At 36.8% G+C, this 25,314-nt stretch overlaps 1 protein-coding gene and 2 pseudogenes across 2 annotated transcripts in view; 1 reads left to right on the top strand and 2 right to left on the bottom strand.

Annotated features, from left to right (window-relative positions):
- Dnajc3 (DnaJ heat shock protein family (Hsp40) member C3) overlaps window positions 1-25,314 on the bottom strand; it is a 58,782-nt gene that overhangs the window by 17,145 nt on the left and 16,323 nt on the right. Inside the window, exons 2-5 of one of the 2 annotated variants that reach the window (XM_026399235.2) lie at window positions 17,962-18,072; window positions 13,911-14,035; window positions 11,305-11,379; window positions 505-657 (exon numbers count right to left, since the gene is read on the bottom strand). In XM_026399235.2, coding sequence (XP_026255020.1) covers window positions 505-657; window positions 11,305-11,379; window positions 13,911-14,035; window positions 17,962-18,072 — 464 coding nt within the window. Of the gene's footprint in view, window positions 1-504; window positions 658-11,304; window positions 11,380-13,910; window positions 14,036-17,961; window positions 18,073-25,314 lie in introns of those variants that run through there. The other variant, XM_026399245.2, reaches the window with a different exon arrangement.
- LOC113190204 (adenosine deaminase-like) lies at window positions 9,449-10,520 on the top strand (annotated as a pseudogene).
- LOC113190114 (ganglioside GM2 activator pseudogene) lies at window positions 23,910-24,482 on the bottom strand (annotated as a pseudogene).

Here is a 25,314-nt window from a genome sequence, read left to right on the forward strand (position 1 = left end):
AGACTTTCTTCTAAAATTATGTGTCATTAAATCTTTCTGAGGCAGGGAAACCCTAGATTTAAGTTTCCTATCTAGAACCCTTTGGGTCCTGTCAACTCTGTCTGCCTTCTTTCCTACAGCACTCCTTTTTTTCCCAAATATAATTTTTCCTTTCCTTTTTCTTCAACCAACTGTCATCTCTTACACCATTATGTAATCTCCAGAGTTCTTTTCCCTCAAAAATTGAAAAATCAAACCAAAATAGCAAAGCAAGTAATGTATGAAAATATGTAACTCTCGCTCCACAGCACATTCAAAACATTCTGAAAACCTTAGTTTTCAGCACATTCTGAAAATTCAGTTGCAAATTATGTTCCATACAAATACAATCTTTCACTTAACAGCTGAAAGTTCATTTTATTCTGTCTAAGTGTTTTGTGGTATATTGTATGTTTAAGTGATAAACATGTCTTACAGTAAAAAGCAGTAAGTGCCGCTTGTCAGCATGGTATCTAAGAAACTTACCTCTAAAATCTTATCAAGGAAGGTTATAGCAGCAGTATAATCTGCACTTTCAAAAGCCTCGAGTGCTTGTGAACGCAAACGTTGCATTTCATCAGACTTGAGAAGTTGTGACTGGGCTTCCTTTTCTTCATTTTCACTTGGATTAGATTTGAGCTACAAGAACAAATAAAACCTTAAATTCAGTACTCATAAACAAAGTCTGACCATTCCAAGTAAGTTTGAGCAGACCCTGAGGCAGAGGACCCCAGTTAATTCCCATATTCCTAACCCCATAACTTTTAAGGTAATATAAATATGTGTTTTAAGCTGTTAACTTTGGATAATTTGTTATACAGCCACAGGAAACCAATACAGCAGAAACACAGGGTAAAAGTTTTACCATTTCTCTGTGGCCAGGTTATGAACATTTTGAAAAAGATTTTGTACCATTTATGTTCCTAGTCTAAATAATTAATAAACCCAAATCTGGGGCTGGGGTTGTGACTCAGTGGTAGAGTGCTTGTAGCATGGGTGAGGCACCGGGTTTGATCCTCAGCACCACATAAAAATAAAAGGTATTCTGTCATCTACAACTAAAACATAAATATATATACATATATAGACATACATATATATGTATTACGCACACACATTTTAAAATAAAACCCAAATCCTGAATTAATCATGTATCTCCATGTTATCTGGATTTTGACAATAAGATGGAGATAACAGTACTTACACCCTATGGAGTAGTTGTTGAGAGATTAAAAAGGTACTCTACACATAACACACATAAAGTATTCCAAAAACACTAGTGAAATTATAGATTCTTTTTGTGATCTTTTTTCTTTTTTCTTTTTTGTTGTTGTTGTTGTGTGTATGTGTGTGTGGTGGGGGTATGGAATTGAAACCAGGGCCTTGAGCATGCTAAGCCTATGTCCTACCACTGAACTACACCTCCAGCCCCTTTTGTGATCTTTCTATAATAAGGATAGATTGCAAAAGATATATACTTTAAAAGGATGCTCAATTTGTTTTCCATTATATACATCAGCCAACATAAACTGGATACTATTATAGTAATTGAAGTCCTAGGTTAATAGAACGTAAATTTGACTCCTTTGAGGACAAAATAAAATTAGACTATGATGTCTATAGTCCCACTTATTTTTGTACTTTTATAACCTGAGATTTTAGGAAACAATCAAAAAATGAAAAGACAATCTACAGATAAAATTTTAAAAACTATAAACCAGAAAAGTGATTACTATCCAAGATTTATCAATAATTCATACAACTCAACAGCAGGAAAATATATAACCAGATGAAAAATGGGCAAAGGACTTGAAAAGACATTTCTTCTAGAATGTGCCCCAAGGGTCCATGTTTTAAAGGCTTTATTCTGAGCATGAGGTCTAGAGGAATTTAGGTCATTGGGATCATGATGTCAAAGGAGACTGTGAGACTCCAGTCTCTTTCTCTTCTTCCATCCTGCACATGAAATGAACAAGCTTCCTCCACCAACCATCCTGCCATGATATATGGCCTTGGCTTGTGCCCAAAAACAAGCCAACTGATGGATAGATACCTCTAAAACTGTAAGCCAAAATAAGTTGATTATCTCAAGTATCTTATTATTGCTAACAGGAAGCTAACTCACACATCCATTACCAAAAAAGAGATAAGAAGTTTTGGCAAGGGTGTGGAGAAAAGGGAATCCTTCTATATTGGTGAGACTGTAAATTGTTATAGCCATTATGGAAAAAAGTATGGAGAGGTTCCCAAAAAAATTAAAATAGAACTACCATATGACCTAGTAACTTCTCTCCTTGGTATATACTCAAAGGAAATGAAATCACCACTTTGTAAATATATCTATAATTTTATGTTCATTGCAGCACTGTTTACAAAGGCCAAGATATGGAAACAACTTAGATTTCTGCCATATCTTGGATCTTGAATGTCCCCCACCCCCAAAGGTCCATGTGGTAAAGGTTTGATCTCCAGCATGATGCTATTGGGGGGAAGTGGAAACTCTAAAGAAGTGGGGTGTAATAGAAGGTCTTTAGGTCATTGGGAGCATGCCCTTAAAGGGAATAATGGGATCCCAACTCTATAGTTATGTGTTATCCTGACACAGGCACAAAGCAACAGATTCTGGACTAAAACTTCTAAACCTGTGAATGAAAATAAACCTTTTCTAAGTTGATTTTTCTCAGGTATTTGTTAAGTAACAGCAATCAAACAGTGTCCATCAGTGGACAAATGGACAAAGAAACTGACACACACACACACACACACACACACAATTATTCAGCCATAAAAAGGCAGATATCCTGCCATTTGCTACAACATGGATGGACTCAGAGAACATTATGCCAGATATAACATTATGCCAAATATATGAAATAACCAGATACAGAAAGCAAAATATTATATGACTTCACTTATATGTGGAATCTTCGAAAACAAATTTTCAGTCTACATAGAGAATAAAACAGTGGTTGTAACACCAGGGTCTGTTTGAGAAATAAGAAATGGAGAGTTGTGGGTCAAAGGATACAATATAGCAGATATGTAGGATTGACAAATCTAATGATTAATGTACAATATTAGGAATATAATTAATAATAATATGTGTGAGTCATATTCAGGATTTATTACTAAATGAGTAGATTACAGCTACTCTTGCCACATGGGAAAAAACATGGATGAAGATATAATGGATACATTACTTTCTTCCAGTTTAGTAATAGTCACTGTACTATAAATGTATCTTTATGCTGTCGTGTTGTATACCTTAAATATACACAATAAAATTAATTTCAAAAATTAATTTTAAAAAAATAAGATGTTAGAGGCTGGGGTTGTGGCTCAGTGGTAGCGCGCTTACCTAGCACGTGTAACGCACTGGATTTGATTCTCAGCACCACATACAAGTAAATAAACTAAAGGGCGATCAACAACTAAAAAATATTTAAAAAAAAATAATAAGATGTTAGACTTTGGAATAACATATATTCATTGATCTACTTGTTTTTTAGATACTAATATTGCCAAGGCTAAAAAATTTAATTATAGTTTAGGGAGTAAGCAGCACAAATTTTAAAAAATTTATACACTTGATAATATATAAAAAAGTATGGAATACTTAAGTCACATTCTCTAGTGACTTCTGGAATTTGCCTTTATATTCTTTCTGAATGGCAAAAAAAGAAACCAAGAAAAGAACCAATTTTTAAAAATGAATATTATACAAATCAGAGAGAAGGAAATTACATGCAAGCACTCTAAGGTCCTTATGTTATCCACAATGTTAAAGCTTACTATTGTTAAATAAGCACAAGGCCAATGGCCTGAGGTTATCACCTACAGTGAGTTCCCACTTAAAGTAACTGCTAGATTTCGTATATAAAAAACAAAACTAAAAACCTAACAAAATCAAAGAACTTCAGCCAATCACAAGCAGTAAACCTCATCCAATTGCAGGCTGTCAACTCACTGACCATGTCCAAACAAGGCAAAGGCAGCACTCTCACTGATCAAGCTATTTCTATACTATTTCTTTCTATAAAATAATCATGGCCACATTGCAGAACGCAGCTCTCTGAACCTTTTCTGGTTCTAAGTACTGTCCAATTCATAAATCCTTCTTTGCTAAAATAAACTGCCATATTTAACATGTTGAAAGTTTTAATACTATTTAGCTATAGTAATCAAGAGCCTAAGAATGGCAAAGGACAGACACATTGAGCAATGGAACAGAATAGAGAACTCAGAAGGACCCACACAAGTACAGCCAACTGAAAGAGGTACAAAAGCAACTCACTAAAGGAAATTGCTAGAGTAATGGGACATCCAAAGGCAAAAGAGATCAAGCTTGACTCTAACTTCATATTATTATACAAAACTTAATTCAAAATAGGTTACAGACTTAAATGTAAAACTTAAAAGCATAAAGCAGGAGAAAAGTTTTATAACTTAGAGCTTGATGATTATTTCTTAGAAATGATACCAAAAGCACCTTGTATTTTGTGCTTTCCATAGAAGTGAAAAAAAAACAACAAATTTTGTCAAAATTAAAGCTTTTGTTCTATAAAAGACACTGAAGAAAACTAAAATATGCACTGGCGCTGGGGCTCAGTGGTAGAGCACTCATCTCGCATGTGTAAAGCTCTGGGTTTAATCTTCAACACCACATAAATAAAATAAAAAGGTATTGTGTCCACCTACAACTAAAAAAAATATTTAAAAAAAAGAAAACTAAAATATTTGCAAATATATACACATATCTGACAAAATACCTTAAACATAAAGAACACTCATAACATCACAATTTTTTTTAAGTAATCCTATGAGAATATGGGCAAAAGACATTAACAGATATTTCATTGAAAAGGATTTACAGATGAAAATGTAAATGCATCATTAACCATTAGGGAAATGTTAGATTAAAATCATAATTTGATGACAAAAATAAAAAATAACAGTGATATCAAATCCTGGACCAAGGATGAAGAGGAATGTAAAATGGTACAGTCACTCTAGAAATCAATTTGGAGATTTCTTACAAAACTAAACACATAATTAATATACAATCAAGCAACTGAACTCTTGGGCATTTACCTCAGAGAAATTAAAATTCATGTTTACATAAAGACCTTTACAAGAATGTTCATAGTAGCTTTATTTGCAGTAACCCAAATGACAAAAACAATCCAAACATCCCTTAAGTGATGAATGGAAAATTATGTCATATAAGTACCATGGAATGTTGAGCAGTGAAAAGGAATAAACTAAGTGATGTATGCCAAAACTGGGATGATTCTCCAGAAAATTATGCTGAATAAAAAAAAAGTCAATTGCAAAAGGTTATATAACATTTTTTAAATGTCAAAATTTGAAAAATGAATAATAAATTAGTGGTTGCCAAGAATTATGGATAGGGACCCAGAAGAGCAACAGAGAGGAATCTGGTGGTGATAGAACTGTTTGGTACTGCTTACTCTGGTGGTGACCACAAAAAACAACATACGTGATAAAGTGTATAGGGAGTGAATACACACACACACACACACACACACACACACACACACACACACAGCAATGAATAGTAAAACAGAGAGAATCTAAATAAATTGGTAAACTGTATGAATGTCAATGTCCTGGTTTTCATATTGTAATACAGTTTTACAATATATTGCCATTAGGGGAAACTGGGTAAAGAATACATGGGCTCTCTGTATTACTTCTTTGTATTACATGTGAATCTACAAATACGTTAGTAAAATTTTCAAATAAAAATAAAAGATGATTCAGTACAGATGCACTCTCACGGAAGAATCTCTACAGTAATAGCAAGGGTAGTTTTAAGAACACATTTGCAAGATGACAGCACCCAGCAATCCAAAAGTAGAAGGTAGAAAGTACTACTTCTTATTTCTGAGAGGTTTTAATATAAATTGTAGAAAAGACATTAACAGAAGCCAAGATTCCAAAATCTCACTTTTCTAAAATGTTATAACCAATGCCCACTAACAATTACTCTGTGCTAAAACTTTATCCAAAATTATTGTGTTGCATCTAAAGGCTACTATAAAGTTGTGAATGGAAATAAATTCTAAGTTTTACATTTAAGCATTTGCAAGAAACAGAAACATTTTCTCACCATCTATCACTCATCCATTTGACACATTCACACAACATTGGCTCTGAATAAAGGCCTGGCCCAGGAAGAGTTAGTCCAGCACTATTGCCTCCCCACCAACCAATCTTCCACCTGCTCTCCTGAATTATTAATTTAAGAGCATCATCTTCCCAAGTAGGCAGAGAAAATAGATAAATACAAAATGACAGCCAATTTAACTGAGACTACGAAACAGCTTCTCATTCAATACAATTAATATTTTTTGGGGGGTGGGTTATCTGCAGATGACTAAGTATTATGACAGGATTATGACAATGTTATAAACTTTAGTTTTGTTTTTGTAGTAGTTATCAGAGTAAGCATTTCAATAAGCTGCAAAAAATGAAAATAACAAACAATGAGTTATATCTTCTAAGATCAGTCCAGAAACAAATCCGCATTAATCAGAAATGTAGATCTTATGTCAAATACGGGCAAGAGATTGGCTGATTCTCTCCTTCTAAATCATTTTTCAATATAAACCCCTTCACTGACATACAATCTATAAAACCCACCACCCCCCATCAACAAATCCAAAGCACTTGATGGCTGTGAATTAGCCATAATGGATGAAATTGCAAATTCTTTGTTAAAAATCTGTTTCCACCAAGCAAGGTGGTGCACGACTGTAATTCCAGAAGCTCCAGAAGCTGGGGCAGGAGGATCACAAGTTTGAAGACAGTCTTAACAATTTAGTTAAGCCCCGAGCAACTCAATGAGACACTGTCTCAAAATAAAAAATAAAAAGGGCAGGGAACTGGCTCAGTGGCTAAGCACCCCGGTTCAATCCCTAGTTCCAAAAAACAAAAAAAAGTTCTGTTTCATGATTGTTCTCAAACAAATGAAACATCCCTTAAGTCACTCAGACTTTAAGAATACCTCAACATCCCATTTATTAATTATTTTATTACTTATACTTTAGGAATCTTGTGGAAGAAGTCTGTTCCTAAGTCAATATGATGGAGAATTGGGCCTAAATTTTCTTCTAGTAGGTACAGGGTTTCTAGTCTAATGCCTAGGTCCCTTATCCACTTTGAGTTGATTTTTGTGCAGAGTGAGAGACAGGGATTCAATTTCATTCTACTACAGATGGATTTCCAGTTTCCCCAGCACCATTTGTTGAAGACGCTATCTTTTTCCAATGTAGCCTTTGTCTAGTGTGAGATAACTATAGTTATGTGGGTTTCTCTCTGTCTTCTATTCTGTATCATTGGTCTTCATGTCTATTTTGGTGCCAATACCATGCAATTTTTGTTACTATGGCCCTATAGTATAATTTAAGGTCTCGTATTATGATACCCCTGCTTCGCTTTTCTCTCTAAAGATTGCTTTGGCTATTCTGGGACTCTTTTTTATTCAAATGCATTTTATGACTGCTTTTTCTGTTTCTATAAAGAATGTCATAATTTTAATAGAAATTGCATTAAATCTGTATAGTGCTTTTGCTGGTATGGCCACTTTGACAATATTTTCCCTATCCAAGAATGTGGGAGATCTTTCCATCTTCTAAAGTCTTCTTCAATTTAGTTCTTTAGTGTTCTGTAATTTTCATTGTAGTGGTCTTTCACCTCTTTTGTTACATTGAGTCCCAAGCATTTTATTTTATTTTTTGAGGCTATAGGACAGTTTTCCTAATTTGTTTTAGCTGATTCATCATTGGTGACTAGGAATACAACAGACTTATGGATGTTAATTTTATATCCTGTTACTGTCCTGAATTCATTTATGAGTTCTAGAAGCTTTCTGGTGGAGTTTTTTGTTTGTTTGTTTGGTTTTGGGGGGGGGTCTTCTAAATATAGAATTATGTCATTGGCATATAGAAATACTTGGAGCTCTTCTTTTCCTATTCACATCCCTTTAATTTGTGTCTTCCACCTAATTGCTTGACTAGAGTTTCAAGGACTATGTTTAATTCAAGTGGTGAAAAAGGACATCCCTGTCTTGCTCCTGTTCTTAGAATGCTTTCAATTTTTCTTCATTTAGAATGATGTTGCCCTTGGATTTAGCATATATAGCTTTTACATTGTTGAGGTGTGTTCCTACTATCCCAGTTTTTCTAGTGTTTTGAACATGAGGAGGTGCTGTATTTGTCAAATGCTTTTTCTGCATCTGTTGAGATAATGTGATCTCTCTCTTTAAGTCTATTGATGTGAGGTATTACATTTATTGATTTCAAATGCTTTTTTTGCATCTATTGACATAATGTGATTTCTCTCTTTAAGTCTATTGATGTGAGATATTACATTTATTGATTTCCATATGCTGAACCAATCTTGCATTCCTGGGATTAATCCCAGGAATTGATCATGGTGCAGTATCTCTTTAATATGTTTTTGTATGTGATTTGCCAGTATTTTAAGCTTCTTAACAACAAAGGAAAAAAATCAAGAGCATGAAGAGAGAAAATCATTGCCACCTGCACCTCAGATAGAGCTATATAAAGAACTCTAGGATATATAAAGAACCCAAAAAATTTAACATACAAAAACACAAATATCCTAATCAATAAATGGGCAAAGGAACTGAACAGGCACTTCATAGAAGAAATAAGAATGGTCAAAGAATATATAAAAATGTTCAACATCTCTAGCAATTGAGAGAAATGCCAATTAAAACTAGATCCCATATCTCACTCCAGTCAGAATGGCAACCATCAAGAATACAAATAACAATAAATGTTATTAAAGACGTGGGGGGAAAGGTTCACTCATACATTGCTGGTGGGAATGCAGGAATGCAAATTGGTGCATCCACTATGGAAAGAAGTATGGGATTCCTCAGAAAACTTGGAACGGAACTACCATTTGATCCATTTATCCTACTCCTTGTTATATACCCCAAAGACTTAAAATCAGTATACTACAGTGCCACAGCCACATTAATGTTTACAGCAGCTCAATTTACAATAGTTAAGCTATGGAACTAACTTAGGTACCCTACAACAGATGAAGGGATTAAGAAAATGTGATATATATACATAATGGAATATTACTCAGCCATAAAGAAGAATGGAAATTATGGTATTTGCTGGTAAATGGATAGAACTGGAGACTATCATGCTAAGTGAAATAAGCCAATCCCCAAAAACCAGAGCCAAATGTTCTCTCTGATATGCAGATGCACACACAATGAGTGGGGGAGAGGGAAGAATAGATTCATCCTTAACCCACTGGATTAGACACAGGTAGGAAGAACATGGCGGGCCACCAGCAATGATGGCCATAGGAGACCCACTGACCTTCAGCAGAGGGAGCAGTGCCAGGGTGCAAGCTTGGCACCATGACCCAGAAGCCCACCTTTGGCAAGCCTGAAGTAGAACTGCATGTCCACCTTGATGGGGCTGTCAAGCCTACAACCATCTTATACTACAGCAGGAAGTAAGGGATTGCCCTCCCCAGCTAACAAAGCAGAGGAGCTACAGAACTTTATTAGCATCAATAAGCCACAGTGTCTAGCCAAGCTGGAGTATTACTTTTCTGCTATCACAGGCTTCAGAAAGGCCATAAAAAGAATCACCTACATGTTTGTGGAGATGAAGGCCAAAGAGGGCGTGGTGTATGAAGAGGTGCACTATAGCCCACACCTGGCTGGCCAAATCCAAAGTGGAACCGATCCCCTAGAACCAGACCAAAGGGGACCTCACCCCAGATGAGGTACTGGACATAGTAGACAAGGGCCTGAAGGAGTGGGAGCAAGTCTTTGGGATCAAGGTGCAGTCCATCCTGTGCTGCATGTACAGGTCCCTTGAAGTGGGGGAGCTGTGTAAGAAGTACCAGCAGCATACTGTGGTGGTCATCAACCTGGCTGGTGAAGAGATCAAAGGAAGCAGCTTCTTTCCAGGGCATGTGGAGTCCTACCAGGAGGTGGTAAAGAGCGGCATCCATCACACCGCCCATGCCAGGGAGGTAGGCTCTGCAGAGGTGGTGCAAGAGGCTATGGAGACATTCAAGTCCAAGAGGCTGGGACATGGCTACCATGCCCTGGAGGACAAGTAACTTTATAACAGGCTGTGGCAGGAAAACACTTTGAGGTCTGCCCTTGGTCTAGCTACCCCACAGGTGCCTGGAAGGCAAAAACCGAGCATGCAGTCATTGGGTTCAAGAATGACCAGGCCAATTACTCGCTCAACACAGATGACCTGCTCATCTTCAAGTCTACCCTGAACCCTGACTACCAGATGACGAAACAGAACATGGTCTTCATCAAGGAGGAATTTAAGTGAGTGAACATCAATGCAGCAAAGTCCAGCTTCCTCTCAGCAGATGAGAAGAAGGAGCTCCTTGACCAGCTCTACAGAGTCTATAAGATGCTTCTGGGCAGGACCCCTGATGATGGCAGAGCCATCTTCTGAGCTCTGTAGATGGATTCTTCACAACTCTGGGATCAAGCTACACTCTAACCTGTATTCCTTCCAGGAAGACAAAGATTTTAAAAGCTACTGATGCTCTCAAGACTACATAAACACAGATCTTGGCATGGCCACATCTCTCCTCTGTTTATGTGCCCTGGGCAGGGACCAGGGCTCTGGCCAATGCCATGGATGATTCTGAAACCCTCCCCCTACAGCAATACTTGCTGAAAATCTGGTGCTCAATAAAGCAGCTGGTGGCTGGTAAAAAAATAAAAAGAAGGGAGGAGGGACGGGAATAGGAAAAACAGTAATGAATCAGGCATAACTTCCCTATGTACATATTTGAATATATAACCAGTGAAACTCCAAATCATGTAAAACTGCAAAAATGGGATCCCAATTAAAATAAGTTATACTCAATGTATCCATAATATGTCAAAACATACTTTATTGTTATCTATATCTAAAAAGAATTTAAAAAAGAATACCTCAGCAGACATTTTTAGAGTCTCAGGATAAAACAGAGTAAGTTATCTGTACAAACTGAATTAGGATCATATATTGATTGTATGCACTTTATCCTCCAACTGTTAATTAAGGTCATTCTTTGATGTCAGTCACCAAATATTAATTCAGAAACCTGTGATTCTTATATAAATAAATCAGACAATTTTCCTTTTTAGCTATAGAATTACTACTAAATGTCTTAATACAAAGAAAAAAAAAGCCCAATATGTTTTCTCAAGATAACACATACATAGAGCCAGGTACAAATTAAACTTACCACTTTTTTAAAATCATCTTCTGCTTCATCAAGTTTTCCTTGTTTAAGTAATAAGTGACCTCTCTGTAATCTTGCCTAGGGAAAAGAAAAAAAAAGAGAATTGTCCTGAGTACTATTCATTTCTAAACTTTCTTTAAAATACAAAGAATAAAACTCAGTAAGATAATGATGTAAATAATACTCTTCCAAAGCTCATTTGACTTGGCACTAAAAATATTTCCTGGAATCAATGAATATATAAAATTTTTGTGAAAGTGTCCCTCCTTAAAAATACTTTTTTCTCACTGGACGCAGTAACACACCTGTAATCCCAGCTACTTGGGGTGCCAAGACAGAAAGGACCACAAGTTCAAGGTCAATCTAGGCAACTTAGTGAGACCCTGTCTCAAAATAAAAAGGGCAGGAGATGTAACTCAGTGGTAGAGTACCCCTTGGTTCAATTCCTAGTACCACAAAAAATAATACATTTTGCTCTATCCAAGAAAACTGAAAACATATTTCCACACAAAAACTTGTACATGAATATTCATAGATGTAAACTGAAGTTTCCATCAGCTAATAAATCAATAAATACATTTGATACATCCAGGCAATGAATTATTTATTATTCAGTCATAAAAAGGAATGCCTGGGCTGGCGTATGGCTCAGTGGTAGCATGCTCACGTGACTAGCAAGTGCAAGGCCCTGGGTTCGATCCTCAGCACCACATAAAAACAAATGAAGGTATTGTGTACAACTACAACTAAAAAATAAATATTTTTTAAAAAAAGGAATGCAGTGTTGATACATACTACAACATGAAAGAACTTTGAAAACACCCTCATTTTTATGAAATATCCCAAAATAGGCAAATCCGTGATAAGCTATTGCCAGGGACTAGGGTAGAAATGGGGAGTGATTGCAAATAGGTACAGAGTTTCTTTTGAGGGTGACAAAAGCATCCTGGAACTAGACAGTGATGATAATTACACAACTTTGTGAACATACTAAGAACCACTGAATACTTTAAAACACTGACTTTGATGGTATGTGATTTATATTCAATTTTTAAAAATACTTTCTGCCACTAATATGAAAGTTGTATTATTTTGAGATTTTATCAAAGATCCAGAAATGGGTTTGCTTTATATTAACTCTCAATGCAAATATTTACTCTGCTATAACAAGAAGGATAGTGCCTCTCCTCTTTCATCTCTAATATTCCTCCTCTTCTAATGAGCATAATCTCATCTCTTCCAGTATCAACTCTCTGATGACCAATGTCTACCAGAAAACAGAAATCACCTTGATATTCCACTCATCAATTTTACAGTACATAAAATTTCCCTAATCCTCTGTCAAATACATCAATACATGTAAAAAGCAAAATTAAAGTTACTTCAACTAGCTAATAGCTAACACTAGGAAAATGAGCTACTTAATCTTTGTGAAACACTGTGCTTAGCTGTGTAGAGTTAACAGATTCAATAAAAATTTGACACTTGAGAACTGCACCTTTAAAAAAATGAAAACATTTCAAACATTCACTTCATATATAATTGTTATCTCAAATCCTTTTTGAAGTATGGCAGGATATAAATACTAAATGGTCACCATATTAATTCTGAAACCATCTAATTGGTCATTGGTTCTATCTGTTCTGCCTCGGAAAGCACCAACTTGGTTCCATCCAATGAGTTCCCTGTGCACACATCACAGCTCTTACAGTGACATACCAATCTTCACAGAATCACATTAGACTGTAAGTTCTACAACTCGGAAGCTTGTGCCTTGGTTCCAGGGAGAGCCCTGCTAACTCCTCATGGTATCCTCACCAAAAATCACCACTTAACTGAACTTCCCTCTTTATTCTTTCTGCTACAGACTTAACTAAAACTTGTCAGACAGATGACAGCCTCTTAATTCAGCCCCTTATTTCATGCCTCCCTCACATCTTCCCCTACATTCCATCTCCACACAAATTTGTGTTTCTAAACCACAAAGCTAATATTATTGCCAGGCCTCTTCCTGAGGGATTGAACACAGAGGTACTCTACCACTGAGCTCTATCCCCCAGTTCTTTTTGTTTTATTTTTTATTTTAAGACAGGGTCTCACTGAGTAGGACAGGATGATCTCAAACTTGCAATCCTTTTGCCTCAGCCTCCTTAGGAGGGATTACAGGTGTGCACCACCATGCCCAGACAGACTTCGTTATTTTTTGTGTTACTACTATATGTTTTATTTCTCCCTATGTTGCCCCGGCAGCCTTTCAATCTTGGGAATCACGAGATCCTCCTGCCTCAGCCTTCCAAGTGGTCAGGACTAAAGGTACATGACACTATACCCAGAAATTCAAGGGACTTTGAATTTCTCTTTGTCCCCAGTAGTAGCTTTGATATGCTCTGGTTATGCGTACCTTTCCAATTCTCACAATAAGAAACAATGACCAGAGGCTAGGGTTGTGGCTGTGTGGTAGAGCACTTGCCTACCATGTATGAGGCACTGGGTTCAAAACTCAGCACCACATAAAAATAAGTATTGTTTCCATCTATAATTTAAAAAAAAAAAAAGACCTCTTCCAAGTTCCTTAAGCTCCCCTTTAAACAAAGTGTAGATACACTTACTGCAGTGAAATCCATCTTCAATTCAATCACTTTAGTTAAATCAGGAAGTGCTGCTTTCGATTTTCCCATAGCTAAAAAGACTGTAGCTCTTCGATAGTATGCAATATAGTTATCAGGATCACCATCTGAAAATTAAAACAATATCATTAACTCTATTCAAAAAAATTAAATCACCTGAATAGTATTAGAGTTTATAATGCTATTAAGAAAGGCATTAAGAAAATAATTTCTTCATCAAAAATGAGTCATGAAGGGGCTGGAGTTATAGCTTAGTAAAAGAGCACATTCAAGGCCCTGGATTCCAACCCCAACACCAACCTCCACCCAAGAGAAAAAAAAAAAAAACACCTGCAAGTTCCACCCCTGAAAGACTTATCATCTAGGAAATAGTATATTAGGGGAATGTATGTGGCAGGATAGTACATGATCATTTAAAATTATAGTTGTCAATGGCACTGAAAACCATGTGAAGTACTGCCAAGGAAAGGTGGGACAAGATGAGAGAATAACCTATAAACAAAACCAAACATGAAAGGAGACATGTAAATGGCCAGTATGCACAGGAAAAGATGCTCACTACCACCAACCATTAGAGAAATGCAAATTAAAACCATATTGAGATACTACTTTACAACCATTAGATGCCTGTTATTAAAAAAGAAGATATAAATAACAGTTGAAAGCAGGATTCAAATATATATTTGTTCCTCTGTATTCACAGCAGTATTATTACAATAGCCCAAAACTGGAAACAACCCAAATGTCCATCAATGGATGAATAAACAAAATGCGGTATATACATACAATGAATATTATTCAGTCTTACAGAGAAATGAAATTCTGATTTATGCTAAAACATGAATGAACTTTGAAAACATTATGCTAAGTGAAGTAAGCCAAGACAAAAAAGGTAAAACGTTTTATGATTCAATTTATGTGTGAGACTTACATTACTCAGATTCATAGAAAGTAGAATGAATGATAGTTGACAGGGAATGGTGGAGAGGTCAGAAATGGGACATTACTATTTAATAGGTACAGAATTTTAGTTTAGGATGACAAATCCTGGAGATAGATGGTGATAGTTGTGCAACAATGTGAACACACAATGCCACTGATCTATACAATCAAAAATCACAAAACGGTAAATCTTGTTACATATATTTCATGCTAGAATAAAAAAGTAAAATAGTCTTTTTTGGAAAAAAGAATTTAGGAGTATCAACAATGAAAATGGATTTTCCTTAAATCTACAAACAAATTTCATATATGACCCCAGCTAAGTGTCCCTGAAATTTTTTTCCTGATCAATTTCCCTTGAAAGACTTAGAAAGAAGAGCAAAGCCAGCAGCCTGTGTATACAGTATTTCTTATAACATAAGAAATTAGCTTGAGGAAAGCAAAACAAACAAAGTTACCATACTTAGAACATGCTTGATATAGAATATTTTCAATTCAGTTTATATTTTATTTGGAATGTGCAATAAATTAAAATTTCACAGATCTTGTCAGCATAACTGACCATAGTTGCACCTGAGAGCTACATGTCTAGGCAGCTATCTAGGCAGAGGTACCAGTTTTCTTCTACTGTCCATATATTCCAAAATGTTTCACAATGAACACAGGTTACTTTTATATTCATTAACTATTAAAAAAATCAGAGGCATTATAATAAAAAATAAACCATTAATATACTATTATAAGCCAAATTTTATTACATACTAATAGCAATTTCCTAATCACAGAAGTTAAAAGAAATAAAGTATATCACCATATTCAGAAGTTGAAAAGTATAAACATTTTAGTGAATGTATAACCATCTCAGTGAGTGAATAAACATTCAATGAACTTTTTTGTAATCAAGCAATGTACTAATACATGGATGATATCACAAATAGCTTATATTTTCAAAGCTCTGAAAAAGTTATTTTCTGATAAACACAAACACCTCAGAAGAGATCCAAAAGGCCAATATATATTCAGTATGTTTTAATATACTGAATATTCCCATCATATAAAGTTTAAACTTTATTTCCTATATTATGAATAATCCATGTTTTACATAAAATGATAAATGTTCTTGAACTAGTGTAGTTCTTCAGAGATTATACTGAATCACTGCTATTTGCCAAATCATAATGAAATAACACTCCTACTCAAATCTGGAATGTACTAACAGTATTTCAAATCCTCCTTTTCACTCAATTTCACCAATCAATTACCACCTTTACTGTTTACATCTTTCAGTGAGTGATATTTTACTGAGTATTTTGGAGAAGAGTCATCTCAAGGTCTTATATTGCATTGGTAAACCAAAAATAGTCACCTGAAATTACTTTAACAATATTCCATAGCCCCTGACATTTCTGCTAAATGTGAGACTTCAAAAGCATACTTTGAATTACACAAAGGGGAATAAAGGTAAGGCAGAGGGAATGGGAATAGGAAAGATAGTAGAATGAATCAGTTATTATTACTTTCTTATGTGTAATTATGAATACATGACCAATGTAATTCCACATCATGTACAACCAGAAGAATGGGAAGTTATACTGTTTATATGTACAATATGTCAAAATACATTCTACTGTCATTTATAACTAATAAGAATAAATGAAAATAAAATAAAATTTTAAAAAGCAGATCATAAAGTACATAATAGGTATTAAGTATAAATTTCTGCAAATATTCTAATAGCAATAGTTGTGTATTTTAAGAAATGCTTTTTTGAAGACACTAACTGAAAATAATTTAAATTACCATACTGCAGCTCTGATGACAGTGAATCACAAGAAAAAGTGCAGACTTAGTAGTGATGTGGTCATACAGTAAATGGCCCTTAGAGAAAAGTAACTTGTGCAAATTGTTATGCCAAGTAACTACTACCTATCAAGATAAATTAATCCCTGAAATACAAAATTCCTAGTGGAAACTCCACATAGTTAGAAAACTCTTAGGTACACATCAAACTCATATATAGAAGAGCCAATCTCTTGAGACAAAAATTTAGATTTATTAATATATATTTTATGTGTATGGTTATATCTTACTTCCAAAAAAACTTTATATTCATTATTCTCACCTAATCTTCATATAAATTCCTTTGGGTGGCACACTGAAAACCATTAGGAATCTGCAGCTAATTTATTTAGATCTAGACTGTCTTACACAATTGGACCAAGGTCACAGCATTATCAAATGATAAAGAAAAATATTAAAATGTATGTTTCCTATTATTCCAGAGAGCTAATTACATCAATAAAAATATAAGCTGAAGAAAATTATTGCCAGACCAATCCCTACCTGCTTTTTGTTTTTATAGTAAAATAACAATGAAATTATAATTCTCTGGAAGCACAAGTGTAACTTATGAAAAATAAACTACCTCCTTACCTGTTGAGTAGTTGACTAGTCTCTCTTAAACTATCACAAATCAAGATGAAATGTACGAGTAAATAAAAAAGGGCTCTAAGGAAAGTCAATATCAAAAAATCCTCACATAAAAGTTTAAGCAGTGACTCATAAGAAAACCCTTCAAGCCCTCACTTTTAACCTATTTATTGTCATCTCATTCTCAGTCCTAACAGATTAAAAGCTGCAATGACATCTGATGCTACAGACAGACATAAGTACGCACAAAGAAGTAACAGCATCAAGAGTGGTTGGAATTTGACCAATACTGAAGAGTCAATGAACCACAGAATCTTCCAAGGGCATCAAAGTAATTACCATCCTGATAGCCCCAAGACATCAAGAAAATTAAACTGTATTAGGTGAAGTCTGTGTAAGAAATCAGAAAACGATTTAATACATTAAGTATTCTGTCAAAATGTTGAGTTATTCTTGGTACTTATAGTAAATCTCATTACCTCTTATGTTGGGATACATATGCGTTCAAGATTTATTAATCTATTTCATCCAGAATCCTGCAAATATCTTTAATGTTTTCTTTAACATGAAACAATCCTTATTTGAAATTTTATCCATAAAAAGAGCTACTAATTAGAATTCACTAAAACAGCCACTGAGTGATTTGGTTTATAATACAAACCTACTGCGGCATGAAATTGAGATAAAGCATCAGCTAGCTGTCCAGCTGCAAGTAATTTCTTGCCCAATTCAAGATGTTTCTCAACATCTGCATTTACTCCACATTCAGCACCTAAAAATAAATAAATAATCAGTTAATTTTCCATGAGCCAAATTTAATTCTCAAAAACAAAACTTAGTTATCTGGCTTAGTCATCTACTGTTATGAGAAAAGCCACAGAAGCTAAAAATCCTAGAGAAAGTAACCATTAAACTCAAACAGCCCTTCATTTTATAAAAGAAGCCCCAAAATTTACCCATATCAACCTAACCAGTCAAAAGATTATAGCCAGTATACAAACTAAAATAATTGCCTAACACCCATAGTGAAAATATTTCAAATAAAATTAGAACTACTTTGTTAAGCTAGAATCTCATCTTAACATTCAAGTTACTGTGCATCTATAATGCACCAAACACTGTTCTAAGTACTTGGGATAAGTGTACCTGACTTTATGGTGGGAGGAGATGGACAATAATTAGTAAGTAAATAATGTCAGGTAAAAATTACTTTGGAGGGCTGGAGGTATAGTTCAGTTGGTAGAATGCTTGCCTCACATGCATAAGGCTCTGGGTTCAATCCCCAGCATCTCACACACACACACACACACACACACACACACACACACTAAATAAATAAATAAATAAATAAATAAATAAATAAATAAATAAATACTATGGAAAAAGTCAAGTGATCTGAGAGGATTGAGAGTATAGGGTGATGGGGCCAGACAGAGTAAATAAGGGGGTCAAGAGCAGGCATCCTTGAGAAGCTGACATCAAAGCGACTTAAAGAAAGTGAGGAACTCATCATGCAGAGATCTAGGAAAAAAGCTTTCCAAGAAGAACCAGCTAGTGTAAGAGCCCTAAGCCAGGAGAGCACGGACATGTTCCAGAAACAGCAAGGAGGCCTGGACAACTGTAACAGAGCCAACAGAGAGTGATATGAGGTCACAGAAATAGCGGGATAATTATGTAGAGTTTGGGATTTTCTCTTAGTTAAAAAAAGGGGGGGGGAGGGGGTACTACTGAAGCATCTTGAATAGAATAACATGATCTGACTGACCAGGCCAATTATCACAAATTTCCTCTCAACTCTGAATTCCTCCTTCAGCAGCTGCACTAAAATTAATGGACTGGAGTTTTTAAGCATTTCTTGTTTTACACTGAGCACAATGTTATGTTCTGTCAGTAAAGGGCACTGAAGAGAACTGAAGGAAAGGACACTTCCTGGTTCTGCTTGCTGCATTTTATTTTTTTCTGGCTCCTGCTACATGGTCTGTTATGCCACTTCTACTACATGGTATGTATGGGGAGGACATCCAGTGTTGCTCTGCCCTAGCCAGAGGCCATGTGTCCAGAGGCCCAACCCCAGCAACCTGTCACAGCCTTGGCCCAGGCACCTCATAACAAGGACACTGTACATTCTAGCTACACATACCCACAGCAGCTCCCAATCACCTCTACAAATAAACCAACCAGCTTTGGCTCACCTATACCTGACAGGGTTGTTTCCTATCTGCCCAGCTACTATGGCAACAACTCAGCCAATTTCACCATTAACAAACTCAGGCTACTACTATACCTTATCCAATAAGGCCTGAATCCCAGCCTTGAGAAAGGGGCCCCTGTTCCAAGTTGGCTCTTCCTTGGGACTGTCAGCTCTGGAATATCTTTTAGCATTCTCTTTGCATCCTGTGTTACTCTCCTATCATATCTTAATAATTTTTTTACAGTAAGTCTTCCCTTTCATATTATTGTGTGCTTTGGCTCCTGAATGGACCCAAACTAATACACAGTTGGTATTGGAATTCCCAGGAGACAGACCCACAAAAGGCGATTTGAGGACTGAGTTGGAAGTACCCTTGGAACTTGAGTTAGTTCTGAGCTCCTTGACAATGGAAAAGGAGATGTTGGTAATCCATTGTAAGTACTAGAATCACAATTAGGTCACCACTTATGGTTGATCATAACAAAGTGCTGAGACTTTGGTCTTAGAAGACTTCTAAGACTTGGTCTTAGAAGGCCAAGTACCTGCCATACCTAACCATATGGCAGAAATGGTGAAAATAAAGACTGCAATGTGAGGTTGATTCTTCTGAATACTTTACTAAAACAGAGAAAAATAACAAATCTCGAGTCCTTATAAGCCTCTCTTCCTTGTCTGAGAAGACTAGCCTTTCAAACTACTATTTCAAAAACCATAAGACAATCTTATAAGGAAGAAGGCTGAAAAGGGGGACACATTATTCTCAAAACTGACCATAACTACTCCTATTATCTATAATTAGAGTCAAATCTCAGCAGGCTCTTGAGAGACAGATATATGCTATGATCCAAAGGACATAGCAAAAGTCTTTGCTGATAAACAAGTAGAACCCTATAGAACATGTATGAGAATGGATTCTAAAGGTGCTAGACCAAGAAAAGTGAAATGAAACACAATACTAGGTCTAACTCACTGATCAGTGCACACTTACTGTTTTTGTGAATAAAATTTTACTAGAACACAGTCATATCTATTAATGAATGGGCCATATTATCTTTGGCTGCTTTTATGCCACAACAACAAAGTTAGGTAGTTGTGACAAAACCCACGTGGCCTGTAAAACCTAAAATATTTATGATCTGATCCTATACTCAAGATCCTATATGGAATGTGTTAACTCATGCAGCTAGAGTTGGCTCTATCATTTACTTGGTAGGCTGACAGAAATTTGGATTAATAATGGTTTACATTTAATAAGGCAGAGATTCCAGAGTTTGCCTATCAAGAGGAAGGATCCAATTGCTGAGAAAGATAGGAATGTTGGACTAGATTTATCATTTGTCACCTACACACCAACCTCCGACCTTTGTTCCATGAAACAATCCAGAAGACACTCCCTTTATTAAAGCACTGAAAAACATATTGCTGAGAGACTATCTGCAACCTTAAAAAAAAAAAAAAAAGAGAGAGGAGAGAATTTTAATATTTATTTTTCAGTTTTTGGCGGACACAACATCGTTGTTTGTATGTGGTGCTGAGGATCGAACCCGGGCCGCACACATGCCAGGCGAGCGCTCTACCACTTGAGCCACATCCCCAGCCCCCATCTGCAATCTTTTCAAAGCTCTATGGTTACTCCCATATATAACAGCTATGACTATGAAGGGATGCCACCACTGAGATGGGCTTTCTGATTTCAGGGGAATGATGGGATCCTGGAGTAGTAGAAGCTGAAGTACCAGTACTTAATTATCAGACACTAAGTGGACACATCAACTAAAAGGCATCAGGTAGATAAAATGACATTGTCTATGCATATCACTCAACTTATACAAAGGACCCATGAATAAAATGGCCTTGGTGACAAAGATGGAAGCTTTGAATGAGTTAAAACCCATAAATTAGTCCTGACCAAAGCTGACCTTATTAAAGTTACTGCTGGTATGTAATCTGCCAACACCAGAGCACAACATTGGGTTCCCAATATGGCATCTCTGGTAGAGAGAGGGAAACATCCAGGGCAAGGGCAGACTTATTTTACCTAACTCTCTTCCATAATAGATTTCCTTCTCATATTTTTGATATAAATTTGCCTAAAATGCTTCTGCCAGCACACCATTCATAGACACCAAATGCATTATCCACCATCACAGTATTTCACACAGCACTATCTCATCAAAGAGCACATTTCACACCAAAGGAGGTATGCGGTGTGCACATTACACGTATGTGGTAAAACCAAGGGATTAACTGCTTTTACCACATACACACATTTCCTACGAATTGGAAGGTGAGACTGCCGCCTGGACATTTTGTATTCCCAGTGCCACTGAAACCTACAGGCAAAAAAAACTGCCCAATTCAACTGGTTTGAAAAATTGGTCCAGTTACCAAGGGGAAATGAGGTTGCTGGTAAACAGTAGAGGGAAAGCAGGCTAAGAGGAACTCAAGAGATCCTCCAGGGCACATCTTAGTACTTGCATGCCCAATACTAACAGTCAATTTGAAAAACTACAGGAACCAAAAATCAGGCAGAACAATTAAGACTAAGACTCTTCAGTTAGGAAAGTTTGTGAGTTAGAAGAGCCAGAAGCAGAGATTCTAGCTAAAGGCAAGAGAATTACAGAACAGATAGTTCATGAAGGAAATCACAAATATCAATAGACTTTGTGACCACTTACAGACTATAGTAGCTTTGCATATTTTCTCTTTGCTTGTTATACATGTGTGTTTATTTGCATAATCATCCCTCAACATTCAAAAGGAATTGGTTCCTAGACAACGACAACGACAATACCACCACCACCACCACCACCACCACCTCTGTATATACCAAAATCCACACATATCTTAGTCCCTTATATAAAATGATATGGTAATTGCATATAACTTTAAAATATCCTCTGGTTTATTTTATTTTTTTATTTTTTTTAACAAGTTAAAAAAGATTTATTGCCAATTCAGGCTTCAAATAAGCCTGGCATGTGGGGCTGTCCATGGTTCAGAAAGAGATCACAGCACAACAGGGTAGTGGACAAATCCAGGAAGCCTGACCTAGAATCCACCTTCTCTTCATCAGATCTCTGCTGCACAAGGCAGCTGCTGGAGTGGCCAATTCTTCAGCATCAGTCCCTCATCTGAAGGGGCTCCAATGCTGGAGCAGGTAGCCTCAAGATCCATGCAGGTCACTGCTGAGAGGCCACCTAGACCTCTTCCAGCACTGGCAGATCTCCTTGGGGCCAGGCACTATGGATCTGGCCCTATGGAGGGAGAAATGGTGCTAGTGGAGTCGTCTTGACAGTCTTATCTTGGAGGTTGCAAACTGTCCATCCATGGGCCAGATTTCCCCAGACAAGTACATTTGGCCCCTTTGGCCCCAACAGTGTATAAAAAAGAACAAGTAGTTGCCAATACATAAAAATCGTAAAATTTCATATTTAAAAATCAGCATTTTTGGCCTCTCTAGGGGGAAAAAAAATGTGACTATCTGGCGTTTCTGGACCCAGAACATTTTTATTTGGCACTCATCGGCTAGAATGCAATTGCCCCTTATGGACTGAAGTACATCCTCCACTATATCATATCTCCAACTGCAGACTGGAACTCAGCTGCCTTGTATCAGTGCAGCTATTTATTTATTTATTTATTTAGTATGAGGAGTGCTTATTGTACCCATGGCATGTATTATCTTTATCCAAAGGTCACACCTGGAAGCAGCATGTTTCTAGTGCTCCTTCTTGCTCACGGATGTCTCTTGCTTGGCCCTTGAAGCCACCAGAATTGGTGACTGATTGTAAACAACTACAGCATTCCTAAAATAACTCCTGCAAGGAAACCTCAACCACATACACCTTGCCTCTCCAGGATACACTGTGCCCCAGTGTCAGGCAAACCTAGAAAAGAGTGCAAAATTAATTATAGAAGTTAATGGAGGAACAGATGGAGATCAACTACTTCAGCCCCTTTACTATAGGAGGGGCCTGGAGAAGGATGAAAAATGTTAAGACCCTGAACTCTACTTTTCAGTTAGTGACAAAAAGAAAGAGAAAGTTAAAAAGGTACTTCTGGAGGCCAAGACTGGGTCAGTCTGAACTTAAAGTCCCCAAACATGTTGGTTTCCTTTCCTTGGAAATAAAAGAAGCTCTTAAAAAGTTATCTGGATGGGGAGGAGAATGATGTGGCTAACCCACAGACATCCTGGGCTCTTGGGAACTGCCACACTCACCCTCCCCTTAGTTCAGAGCTGCTTGTCCCAGCTTGAAATGTAAGTGGCACATAAGGATATTCAGTGAGGGCAGCGGAATCATCACAGAAAAGGGCTTGAAGACCCGAAGAGAGTCAGAACTGGGCCTTGGCAAACAAGACGAAGGAAGACAAAGGCCTTCCTTCTATCCCTTCATTCTGCTGTGGCTGCTGCCACTTTATTTGCCCTTTAGAGATGCAGAGATCTTGAGCTTCCTGCCGCTTCCTGCCACTGCTCAGGACGCTCTCCATGTGGTAGTTCCCGGTGCTGAGCCAGCTGGGAAGCTCCAGGTCACGCACTGTGCAAGTAGGTGCCTTCCTTGAAGGGACAGTGACAGGGAAGTCCACAGGTATGCAGGGGCTCTGGGCAGGACTCCCCAGGGGGAATTACAGTGTTAAGCACATCACAGAAGTCTTCATAGGTACAGCTGCCAAGCTGCTCCACACATGGAATCTTGACCCAGAAGCCAGCCACTTCCTTCTCCACCGTTAATTCTACCTTCTGAGGCGAAGTGAGGGGAACACTGGTCTTGCCCTCAACACTGACAGTCACATTCCCAGGAACGACAATGGGGTCAGGTTCCAACATCAGGCTTTTGATCACAGCAGGGTCCTTCCCTTCATCACAGTTATCCCAGGAAAAGCTACCAAGCTGGGGGGTGTGGTTTAGGACTGTGCGCACCCAGGCCGCAGGGCCGGCAAGAAGCAAGCCCAGGAAGATCAGGAGCAGAGTACGCATCAAGGGATGCATTGCGAAGAGTGGATCCGCGCGGAGTTAACTACAAGGATTGAAGCACCAGCGGCGCCTTTAAATGCCTGTCTTCATTGGGTCTCCTCTGGTATATTTTAAATCATCTTTAGATCTGTAATTATAGAGCTTTACATCTATAATTCCTAATACAAAGTAAATGTTGTTAGTTGCTATACTTTTTCATTTAAAGAATGATGACAAGGAAAAAAGTCTATAAATCTTTGGAAGAGATGCTAATTTTTTTCCTGAATGTTTTATATTTATGGTTGGCAGAAACCACAGACACAGAGCCCATAATATATTAACTATATACCTACAGGCAGCCCTCTTCAGATTCTATTTGAATTCACCCACTTAATAAAATTCATTTGTACTCAAAGCACCTTTACAACGTTTTGGGAACAGGTGCACATGCAGGCAGTACAAATCTTGAGCCAGCTGTTCCCAGCTAAAGTCAAACAAGCAACACTGCCTTGTTTCAGCTTTCCTATTATAAATAAAGGTCCTTTCCTTAGTGCAATTAGTGTCATTTTTTTGTGTTCATTTTTGTAATTTCATCACTTTTAAAAGGCTCCTAAGCATAGTACTGAAGATCAATGTTAATGATTCAACACTATATTTTAAATAAGATTTATTTTAACAGAAACACACAGAAAACAAGGTTGTCTTAATCTGTTGACAAAAATGTTATGACCTGAGGCTTGCAATAACTTAACAATTTTATTTTCCCCTAAAAGTAATGCTTAGTTCAACACTTGTTCATTCAATGTTTGCAATGATTACACAAATAATTTCCTACCAAGGCATATTATAATGAAAATGCCTAGTATACA

This window comes from Urocitellus parryii, chromosome 2, assembly GCF_045843805.1.
Source record: "Urocitellus parryii isolate mUroPar1 chromosome 2, mUroPar1.hap1, whole genome shotgun sequence".
In the NCBI taxonomy this organism is placed as follows: domain Eukaryota; kingdom Metazoa; phylum Chordata; class Mammalia; order Rodentia; family Sciuridae; genus Urocitellus; species Urocitellus parryii.